The sequence below is a fragment of the Triticum aestivum genome, chromosome 5A (genome assembly GCF_018294505.1).
Source record: "Triticum aestivum cultivar Chinese Spring chromosome 5A, IWGSC CS RefSeq v2.1, whole genome shotgun sequence".
Taxonomy (NCBI): Eukaryota; Viridiplantae; Streptophyta; class Magnoliopsida; order Poales; family Poaceae; genus Triticum; species Triticum aestivum.
Window position 1 is genome coordinate 680,421,040 of NC_057806.1, and position 10,646 is coordinate 680,431,685.

Consider the following 10,646-nt stretch of genomic DNA (forward strand, 5'->3'; position numbering starts at 1 on the left):
TCAAAAGGTTTGCTAGGTAGTGGAGGTTAGAGGTTGTATCATGGCAATTGGGAGGCTTAAAGGTAGCAAGACCAAATGATAGTACCGAGACATCCAGCAAGCAAAGCTACTAACGGTATACAAGGTAATGCTCATTCTTACTTGTTATCCTGCTATGAATAAGATCTGTAAGCCAAACTTTGAAGGTGTAGTTGAACGAATTCTCCCACTCCGCATCGTCTCTGTACTCTACCGATAAGAAGCAAATCCGAAAAGAGGCCAACAATACGGTAAACAAGCATGTCATGCATAAAGCACAATCAACAACAAACATGGCATGGAAAAGGCAAGTCAAACAAGTACTACACATTAAGTGAAACTTTGATATGCAACTCGTTGCATATCGTCGAAACTCCACGTGTGATTATTAGGTTCGATCCCGTTTAGTTAGGCAACAATATTAAATGTTGTTTAGTACATGCTAAAGAGGTGAAGATAAGTAAACTATCATCCCAAGTCCTTTTAAATGAGGTAGGAAGCAATATAACACAATTCCTGAAAAGGTCTCATATGCAATTAATAAGTCAATTATTGTTCTGCCCTAAACAATATTTTATAGTTGTTAAATAGGAAAAGCAAGTGCACCACTGCAATCTTTGCATTTTTGGGGTCCAATTACATATACAATTTCTTTAATTCTGAGTTACGGTTAGTTAGTTATGATTTAAATCAATTAGCAAGTTGTTTGAACAATTTTAATTCAAACAAGTTAAGGGCTCGTTCGAGATGGAGGAAAAGTACAGGAAAACCATTGGAAAGCTATCCTTAAGGAATGATTTCATTTTCTGCCATTCGGAAAGTTTTCTATGCCTTCGTTTTCACAGGAAACCAAACATCCGGTCGTAGCCCATTTTTTCATGGAGGCCCGAGGCAGGCAGGGGGAAAGCGGGACCATGGCACATTAGGACCCACATCCGCTGTGAAAAAGGTTGATTTGTACACACAGTGGCCCACTTACACAGCATTAGTATCATTTAAAATTCAATGCATGGGACCCACATGTGTTGAATTCATGGGTTACCTTATCCTGCATTCCGAACAGGCCTCTGTAGCTTCCTACAAAGTTTTTTGTTCTTATGTTTTGCATCAACCTTCCTTTTCATTTCTCCTATTTCATTCCAAACCTGTGTTTTCAATCCCTTTGACCCGAACATGCCCTAAATTTTTTCGGGAAAGATAGTACCGTCATGAATGCGGGACCAAGCCCGCGTTTGAACCGACATTGGTGCTATCATGCTACGTTCCATGACGGAACATCCATTCAGCCGTTGTGGGATGTCTCACTACCTTCGACGTCGTCGTCCATGGTCTCGGGTTTGGGAACAATACGAATTAGTGTTAGGGAAGGGAATTTGCGAATGGGGAACGAGGATTTTGCATTTTGAGAAAGAAAGAAAGTAATGTAACGGCATTTTTTGATAGTTCGCCCAATAAATAACTAGAGAGTCCTTTCTACAAAATAACTTGTCCCCGGACCTCACGTGACTGTTTTGCGCTAAAATCGTGTCAGGTCAATGCCCTATGGAAGGATGTGGCACGCTAGTGACCAATGTTTGTTGATGCCCACCTCTCTTCATTAGTTCAGACTTTTGGATGAATTGGTCGGAGCATGAATTCAATATGAAATCAGAGACAAGAGGTCTTAAGTTCATGGTCCTGCCACCACAGTATGAGAAAAATATTATGTGGCATACATTGATCCTACGTCTAAAATAGCCAAGACGTGACAGAGCGTGTCGAAATAGATTGCCCGTCTGTTGAAATGCAAGTCAGGGCCTGTTATTTTGTTTGTTTTCAGAGTCTGCGTGACGAAAGTGCATCCACAAGAAGAGTTCTATGACTGGCACTGCCAGTGTCGTTTACTACTACTAACATTAACTTGTCCGAATTGTATATGCTGCACGTCCCCAATATTGCCATGTGGTTCATCAGCAAAGCAAGGCTGCAGTTGCAGGATTACAGGAAGCTCTAGGATCTGCTCCAACTCCAAGAACGCCTACCCTACCTTCATCAGTGTTGCGTAACAAGCAAACGCATCACTGGGTGGAGCTGGGGCGACGGCAACGGTGCAGTGCTGGCCGGGGAGACCAAGCGCTGGCCCTGCGGAGAGAGTAAAAGGAAGGTGCAAACGGCGGCCGCCGTGCGGCGCGCTTAGAATTGGCAACAGCAATGCCGTTAAGCTTGCCATGTTTACACCGACGTAGCCGTTGGTGCTGCCATTTCTAGCTCCCCCCTCCATGCACGATGCGTATATAAGCATGCGCTCACAAGATCTCCCCGGAATCTTCCAGAGATCCCACGAAATCCCACGAACTCGCACCAGGATCCAGCACTAGATCATCATGTCCACCACCGGCGACGTGGAGGTGGAAATGCACGAGGAAGACCAGGAAGGCGGCGGCAGGAGGTGCGCGGCGTGCAAGTACCTGCGCCGGCGGTGCGCCCACGACTGCGTGCTCGCCCCCTACTTCCCGGCGTCGCACCCCCACCGCTACGCCTCCGTCCACCGGGTCTTCGGCGCCAGCAACGTCGCGAGGTTGCTCCAGGTACGTGACCACTGGTAATCGATCCGGCCACCATTGACATGTTAGAGCTCCTCCTTGCATTTGCACCGTTCAAGATTTAAATTGAGTTGCCATTTTGCAGAGCTTGCCGGTGGACGAGAGAGCTCAGGCGGCGGAGACGATGGAGATGGAGGCGCAGTGGCGGGTGGAGGACCCGGTGTATGGATGCACCGGGATCATCAGCCAGCTGCAGGAGGAGATTCAGGCCACGCAGTGCGAGCTCGCCAGGACGCGGGCGCAGCTCGCCATCGTCCCCGCGCACGGTGCGCAGCTGCAGGGTTCCACGGTTGCTCTTCCGCCGCCGCCGCAGCATCAGCGTGACGACGGCCACCGCGTCCCAATCTCGCAGATGCAAGGGCTGGGAGAGGCGGTGCCGTTGCTTGACCCGGACGAGTTTCTAGATCTCGACGGGATTTGAGCTCTGATCGATCAAGCGCGTACGTGCATGCGATGCAGGCTGGGGAAATGTCAGGGCGAACGATGGTGGCATTGGGCTTTTTACCACTGATGAAGTTGATAATTGATGAATGAATAATGTCGTATTGCAATGATTTACATGCAACCTTTTTTTTTGAATTGGTTTGAATTGCTTACCACATATGTCACGTGATGTACATGCAACCTTTTATTGTCCGTGGGTAGAGAATCTCTTGTTAATTTGAGAGATTTTATTAAAGGCTTGTGTATTGGTGGTATTGAATAGAAATGTACAGATATCTGAATTCTGAAACGCGCATGCATTGGTGACGTTGAGTAGGAATAAACTGAATCATGGTTTTCCATTTTGCTGTCCATATCAGCGGCTCATTTCTTCAATGCCTAATGCCTCCACAAGGAAGTTGAGCCTGAGCTGGAGGAAGAAGCTGAATTTCATGATCGGCCTGAAGATAAACTCCAGACGCCAATCGTGCCGCCATCCTCGTAGTAAAAGGAAAGAAGCATGATTTGTTATTGAAAAGGGGGGTGCCATCGGAGTAGGACTGACAGATGCTGTCACCATGGGTTTGAGCTTAGGTCCGGCGACACCAGCTTGGCTAGCAGAGCACTCAAGGTCTAGAAGCAAATCAGCCAAAATGACAGCGCCAAACAAAATGGATCTATGCACGCTGGGGCAGAGGGGGTGAGCCCACTCCCCCTCTCTTCTCCTACCACCAGCAGAGATGGAGAACAGAGCAAAACAAATGCTTTGCTAGGATACAGATTAGAAAAATGACAGAAACATGGCACATGGCAAAATGTTATATTGCAGCCAACAGACGCATTTAGAACCGACTAGTACCGCACACGGCAATCCACCTCAAGACAGACATTTAACCCACAAAACAAGCACTTAGTTCAGGGATCACCGTTATGAAACCCGACTACAACCAACACGGATCTTAAGTCGAGACTGGTCCACAATGACAGACGATGAATACTTCTCAAGGCACCCTTTTCCGGGTTGTACTTGGTCTAACTCCATATATGCAGAGGCATTCATTTTAGATCTACTTCCAATAACTATGCGGATGTGCAGAGCATGGATCATTAAGCTTGCCAATCCTTCCTCTCAGACCAATGCGGGATACTGCTTTGCCTGCACCCGAACACGCCTCTTGTACTCAGCTGGATCCTGCACATATATACCGAAAAGGTGTGTTACCGACTACAGGGCCATATGCGAGCCGGTTTAGGAAACGTAGCCGGACTACCAGAATGCATTAGCTAGACCCTGGATGGTCGCTGTTGACTAACCTGGATGAAAAGGTGATAACCATCAGTCTGGGCAGGGTCAGCCGGGTTTGGCTGATCAAGCAAGTCCTGAATTCCAACAAGGATTTGCTTCACAGTAATAGCAGGTCTCCAGCCCTGAGAGGAAACAATCAAATGGTAAAACCATGCTATCAAATCTGGTACGGAGTACTAAATATACCCTAATAGATGGTTTGCAGGCTTACGCTGTCCTCATTGAGGATTGAAAGGCAGACTGTCCCCGAAGGGTAGACATTCGGGTGGAAGAAGTTCGTAGGGAACTTGCACTTGGGAGGCTTGCTGGGGTAATCCTCGCTGAAATGAAGGGTGAGAGGGAAGTATCCACCTTCCCAATCAGTCTGCACAACAAGAGATGGGAACAGTTAAAGCTGCGCCAAGTTATAACAAACAGTTTACGACTCTACCATAAAGAAGCGACAAATGCAGAATATGGCTGTAAGGCTATGAGTTATGACAAGCTTGAGAATGTACCAAGCAATAAGCTAACAACGGCATCCAACAGAGTGAACAGGTAAGGCAAACAACTGAGATCATTAACAAAGAAGAAACGTATGTTTACACGGTCTACATGTGTCGCACTAAATCATGGACATGTTGTCAAGTATTTTAGCCCAGTTTATACTCACTGTTGACGCTAGTCGCTAGACACCTCAGATTAGCCTAAATCAGATCGTTGCCACCAAAGAACGAGCAGGTTAACAATAAGTTGGCTAGCAGGAATCCTGGGTTTGAAGATATTGAAACCATATGGTACAGTGACTGGAAATATCCTAAAGCAACTCTACCAGGACACCTATGTACTGACTTGGCTGGGTAGATAACTGGACTTGCACAAAATCGGTGGTGACTCAATTGAGGTTCAGTGTGCAATCAATTTAACTCCATCTCAAACATCCATTGCAGCAATTAACACTCCTTTTGAAGTATCTATCTATCCTAAATGTGTGCCTAAACTCCGGGTTGAAAATTCTGAAAGTATACAGCAGGGCTATTGCAGGTATGCTAACACTATTTCACTGGGGACCTGATAGTGACTCTAGTTAGGTGAGTCGATGACAGAAGTTTTCCTTTGCAATTGAAGTTGTGCATACAAATACAGAAAGAATTGAACTCCCAGTCAACCTCTAATTGAAGCATGAACTAACCTACTAATAGTGTAGACGTTTATGGATAAACCAGTAGCAGCTACATACATACTCTGTAGATAGCTACAGTTAGACTGACATTAAAAAGGTACTAATCCTTGGCCATACTGAAAATGCATGAAGAAACGATCACAGGCCACAGCACAATGCAATTGAAGGGTCAGACGAACTAAATAAGCACTAATCCGCGGAAAGGAAATAACACCAGCGGGTTCTTATCCAATATCTGTCCCCGGTTGAGTCACACAGCGGCACGCCCTAACCTCAGTCCACGGAGCGAGATCTGATCAGGCGAGCTGTGGGTGGGTCGCGAACGGGAAACAACCGAAGCTAAGCAACCCGATCTAGTCTAGGGTCAAACGAGAGGGCTATAGAAGGTGCTACGCACGCCGCTGTGAAACGATCGGGAGGAGAGCGGGGGCAGAGCTTATTACCCCTTGCTTGCCGGGGATGGTGCAGTGCCAGACCATGAGGTTGACCGTGCCGTCGCCCAGCGTCTCCGGCTTGGCGACGAAGCCCTGCGAGAACCAAAACCAAACAGATCAGGAACAGCCGCGCGACATCCTCGATCGAAACAGCAGGTTAGGTGGGGCGAGGCGAGGCGGGGAGCGAAATCGAGAGGGAGGGGGCGTACGTGGGGGTGGTTCTTCCGCCAGGCCTTGCGCTCCTCGGCGAGGCGGCCGCGCGCGATCCCACCGGAAGACATGGCGGCGGCGGCGGTGGACTCCGGCTGATAGGTGGGGTGGAGCCGACGATTTGGGGCGGAGAGAGCGCTGAAGTCAAGCGTGTCCCCGTATTTATTTCCCTCTGCATCATCGGGTGGGCCCGGCCTGTCAGCGGCCTCGTGGGCGGGCGGGGCACGCGAGGCGGCGTGGGCGTGGCCCGTCACGCTGCGGCGTGGGGCCTCGCACCGATTCGTTGCCGTCGGTTGTACGCTTCGAATTGTTTTCTTTTTATTTTCTTTTTTTTATGGAGCATCGGATGCGCGACGGCCGACGGCGACGGATGCGGTCGGTCGCGGCACCGCGGGTCAACGTTGGTGGGGAGTGCGGTGCGGTACAGCTGGGCGAGATGGGCCCGGAGGGGGAGGGGAGGGGATGAGATCGGGCCCGCGCCCGTCGCCGGCCTCGTTATTCGCGGACGGGCCCCCACCGCTGGGAATGGGATTCTGCTTCGTCCTCGCCTTGGTCCATGCGACCATGCGTGCAGCGGGACGACGAGGAAGCGAAATTGAAATCCAGCTCTCCGCAGGTCAGGCATCGGCACTGAAAATATCCTGTGATCGTATTCGTACCGCTGGCTGGTATACTTGTGCTGTTCTACTACCGAAGATTACCAATGTCATAAATACAGTAGCTGGCAAATCTGACCCTATACATTAACGGACATGTCCGCGGGCGCATTCGGACTGGCCTTCATATTTTCCTTCCGGCATCTCCATATCTCAAATCCAAACTCTCAAAGCCATATAGATTCATGCACGTCCATCATAAAAGACAATGTTGGTACGGAGCATAGATAGCTGAAATTTATTTTAAGTACACAACTCAAGTATTAGCTCCTTGGTTGTCATTGTGAATCCACATGTGATCCACGAGATCATTGAGTAGCTACGTGTGCACCTAATGATTTTGAAGATTCTGATGTATCTGCAGAAAGTTCATAAGTTGAGCCGCATCTTGATCTTTTGAAATTTTAACTTGTTCTTCAGGTGCTTCAAAATCATGACTTTGAGCTACACCATCACCCTCATCCTCGACAATCATATTGTGTAAAATAACACAACATGTCATCAGATCGGCTGCCACAAAGTTTCTGACTCCACAACATTGCAGCGCTTCTCACAATTCCCAACGAGCTTGAAGCACATCAAATGCCCTCTCCACATCTTTCCTAGCCGCTTCCTGCATTGTTGCAAAGTGCCTCTATCTATTGTCATGTGGTTCGGATATGGTCTTCACAAACGTCGCCCGCTGAGAATAGATACCATCGGCAAGATAGTATTCCATGTTATACTCTCGGCCATTGACGGTGTAGTTGCACGGCGGTGATTCCCTATTGCAAAGCCTCCTGAACACCCGATGATCTCGAAAATTCTGATGTATCTGCAGAAAATTCATAAGTTGAGCCGCATCTTGATTTTTCGGAATTTCAACTTGTTTTCCAGGTGCTTCAAAATCACGGCTTTGAACTACACCATCACCCTCATCCTCGACAATCATACTGTGTGAAATAACACAACATGTCATCAGATCAGCTGCCACAAAGTTTCTGACTCCACAACATTGCAGCGCTCCACACAATTTCCCAACGAGCTTGAAACACACCAAATGCCCTCTTCACATCTTTCTTATCCGCTTCCTGCATTATTGCAAAGTGGCTCTATTTATTGCCATGTGGTTCGGATATGATCTTCACAAACGTCGTCCAGTGAGAATAGGTACCATCGGCAAGATAGTATCCCATGTTATACTCTCGGCCGTTGACGGTGTAGTTGCACGGTGGTGATTCCCTATTGCAAAGCCTCCTGAACACCGGAGATCGTTGAAGCACATTAATGTCGTTGTGAGAACCCGACATTACAAAGAAAAGCATGTCAAATTCATAAGTCATGTGATGCCACCGCTTTTAGTATGATGGTGGCCTCTCTAGTGTGACCTTTATCCATTTCCGAAACCTCCGGGGCAGTTTTCATTGCCAATGCATCCAATTAATTGATCCGAGCATTCCTGGAAACCCCCTTGCCTCTCCAATAGCCAACAACTTCTCTGTGTCATGTGCATTTGGTTCTCTGAGATACTCAGGTTCAAACACCCCCACCACGGCACGAACAAACTTGACAATGGTATTCAAGCACACGCTCTTTCCCATCTTGGACATCTCACCAAGGGCATCTGCAGCAGTATCAAGTGCAAGCATTCTCAGAGCAGCCGTGGACTTCTGCTTGGCAGAGGAAGAGAGTTATCTGCAGCAATCCCTTGTGAGCTTGAAGTAGTCGTCGTGTGCCTCCACGCCCTCCACAATGCGTAAAAACAATCGTTTCCGCATGCGAAAACAGCGACGAAACCATGGATCATCCGGTAAAGTAGGATTGGGAGCAAAGTAGTCTCTATGCTTTGCTAAGGACACCCTGTACCGGTTGATCACTCTTTTCTCTTTGATTGAGCCCTTGAAGTGGAGAATATGCTCCACTTGCCGGTCCATTTTCTCTTGCATGCTCATGAGCATAATCATGTCCACTTCTTCGTCCGAATCCGAGGAATCGAAGAATTCATCTTGAATCATTTGGTCAAACTCCGTCGGTCCATACTCCTCGTCCGACGAAGCATCGAATCCATCGTTTTCCCTAACAAAATCACAAAAAAATCCAGTCAAACAATGCGTTGAACACATCAAGCGCAAGGCGGAGCCAGAGAGTTGCCGGATGTACCACGGTGGCGTCCGGGCCGGCGATGAATTCCCCCGCGACGAGGACGGGAGATAGGACTGCTTTGTCGGAGCTGGCGACGCAGAAGTTAGGAATGGTTGCGTAGTGTGCGCGGTGCCGGAGCTTTGAGACGGACGGCGCGGAAGAAGAGAGGAGGTAGCAAATGCATCCGGCAGGTCTTAGGGGTGGATAAGGTGCAATTTAAGATGGGATCAGGCTGTCGGGGCCGACGTAGCGGGCGTGCCCGGGCGCCCCCGTATCCGCCCCATATTTGGGTTACATATGAGGGGTGCCAGTCACCCCATGTGTTTGAGGCCCGGTTGAGATGCCTCTCTAGGTCAAAATTTTGTGACCGAACAGTGACCGGGCGGCCTGCCCAGACGTATGAGGCGGGTTTGAGGTGTCCGACTGTAGATGCTCTAACTAGGTTGTTGTTTTATGTCATGACCAGGGTGTACTAGCTCTCACTATTCCAAATAAAGTTATATATCTGTCAAATACTTTTATATAAAAACCGAGTTGGTGATGATAGTGTGCCTGCCATCTTGCAATATAGACCGTCCGATCTATATCTGACGGATAGAAAGCATACTATGGTAATTTTACAAAAAGATACCCGCACCTCTCTTCATATTTGCAGATAAGGCATTCCCTCGTTCATACTTATCTCCCATAACTTTATTATTGAGCAATTAAAAAAGGTAACCTCTGGAACAATTTAGCATGGTGGTCGCTGCCAGCGTCGTCCATCCTCATACCCCCGTTCAATCCGACCATCAATCACCACCACGCCCCAATCCTCCTCACCTTATCTTTCCTCTTTCTCGAGATATCATTAATTTTTACACATGTGATTACTCCCGCATGAGTCAACCACAACAGGTGTTTTGTAAAAAAAATGCATCTTGGTGTTTCATCCAATGCACAGGCATCTTGCTAGTCAATCATAAAAAATACAACAAGTTATTATCATCCGACCTTTTTTCTAACCATGCATCCGTAGGCATATGCTATACTTGTATTAGTGCGAGTCGCAAAACATTACAGACGTACAATTAGGTGCGTGTACAAATGCGAAAACACAAGAAAAATACAAGTAGTCTCCGCCATACTTCGCATAAGACTAAAAACAAATAAAAGTTGCAAAATCGTCCTACTGACGGAGTCAAATTTAGCAGACCTCAGGTAGGGGTGCCGAATGATGGCCTTAGTACGATGGTAACAGAGATACATGATTTTAACAAAGTTTGGTTTTCTCAAAAAGATAATACCTTACGTTCTGCTTTGATTATATTGATTTGAGGTAGTCCAGATTACAGGTTGATCTACCGCGAGATGGTTGTGTCTCGTCTACAAGTCCTCGCGCCCTCGACTTATATAGATACCGGGGTTAGGATTTACACATAGATCGGTTACATCTATGGCAATCGTGGGGTAGACGGCCTCTAAGTCTTGGAGTATATATGCGTCAAGTCTTCAAAAATATCTCATCTTGGCGTCGTGGGCTTTGACGAATGTGGTACACCAAAAAATCATCATGAGAGTCCTTGGCCTGGCCCTCCTAGTCAGAAGACAATGTGGTGAGTAACCCCTAGTCCAGGACACCATCAATAGCCCCTGAACCGGTCTTCAACTCAAGGACGCTCCTCGGTACTTCCGAGCTGCTCTCCTTCTTTGGATGTTGGTCTTGGAAGTTGGTTCAACAAGTCCTTCCTCTAT

At 47.7% G+C, this 10,646-nt stretch overlaps 2 protein-coding genes across 2 annotated transcripts; one reads left to right on the forward strand and one right to left on the reverse strand.

The window, feature by feature from the left end:
• Positions 1-2,381: 2,381 nt before the first annotated feature.
• LOC123101792 (LOB domain-containing protein 24-like) lies at positions 2,382-3,021 on the forward strand. Its single transcript, XM_044523082.1, has 2 exons — positions 2,382-2,585; positions 2,686-3,021. The coding sequence occupies exons 1-2, from the start codon at positions 2,382-2,384 to the stop codon at positions 3,019-3,021; spliced, it is 540 nt and encodes a 179-aa protein (XP_044379017.1).
• A 783-nt stretch (positions 3,022-3,804) lies between these two features.
• LOC123105941 (SUMO-conjugating enzyme SCE1) lies at positions 3,805-6,333 on the reverse strand. The gene is made up of 5 exons (XM_044528126.1): positions 6,135-6,333; positions 5,935-6,018; positions 4,541-4,693; positions 4,338-4,451; positions 3,805-4,215 (listed from the first exon to the last, which is right to left on the reverse strand). Exons 1-5 carry the CDS (start codon positions 6,204-6,206, stop codon positions 4,153-4,155), a joined length of 486 nt encoding a protein of 161 aa, XP_044384061.1. The 5' UTR covers positions 6,207-6,333; the 3' UTR covers positions 3,805-4,152.
• Between the last annotated feature and the right edge of the window lie 4,313 nt (positions 6,334-10,646).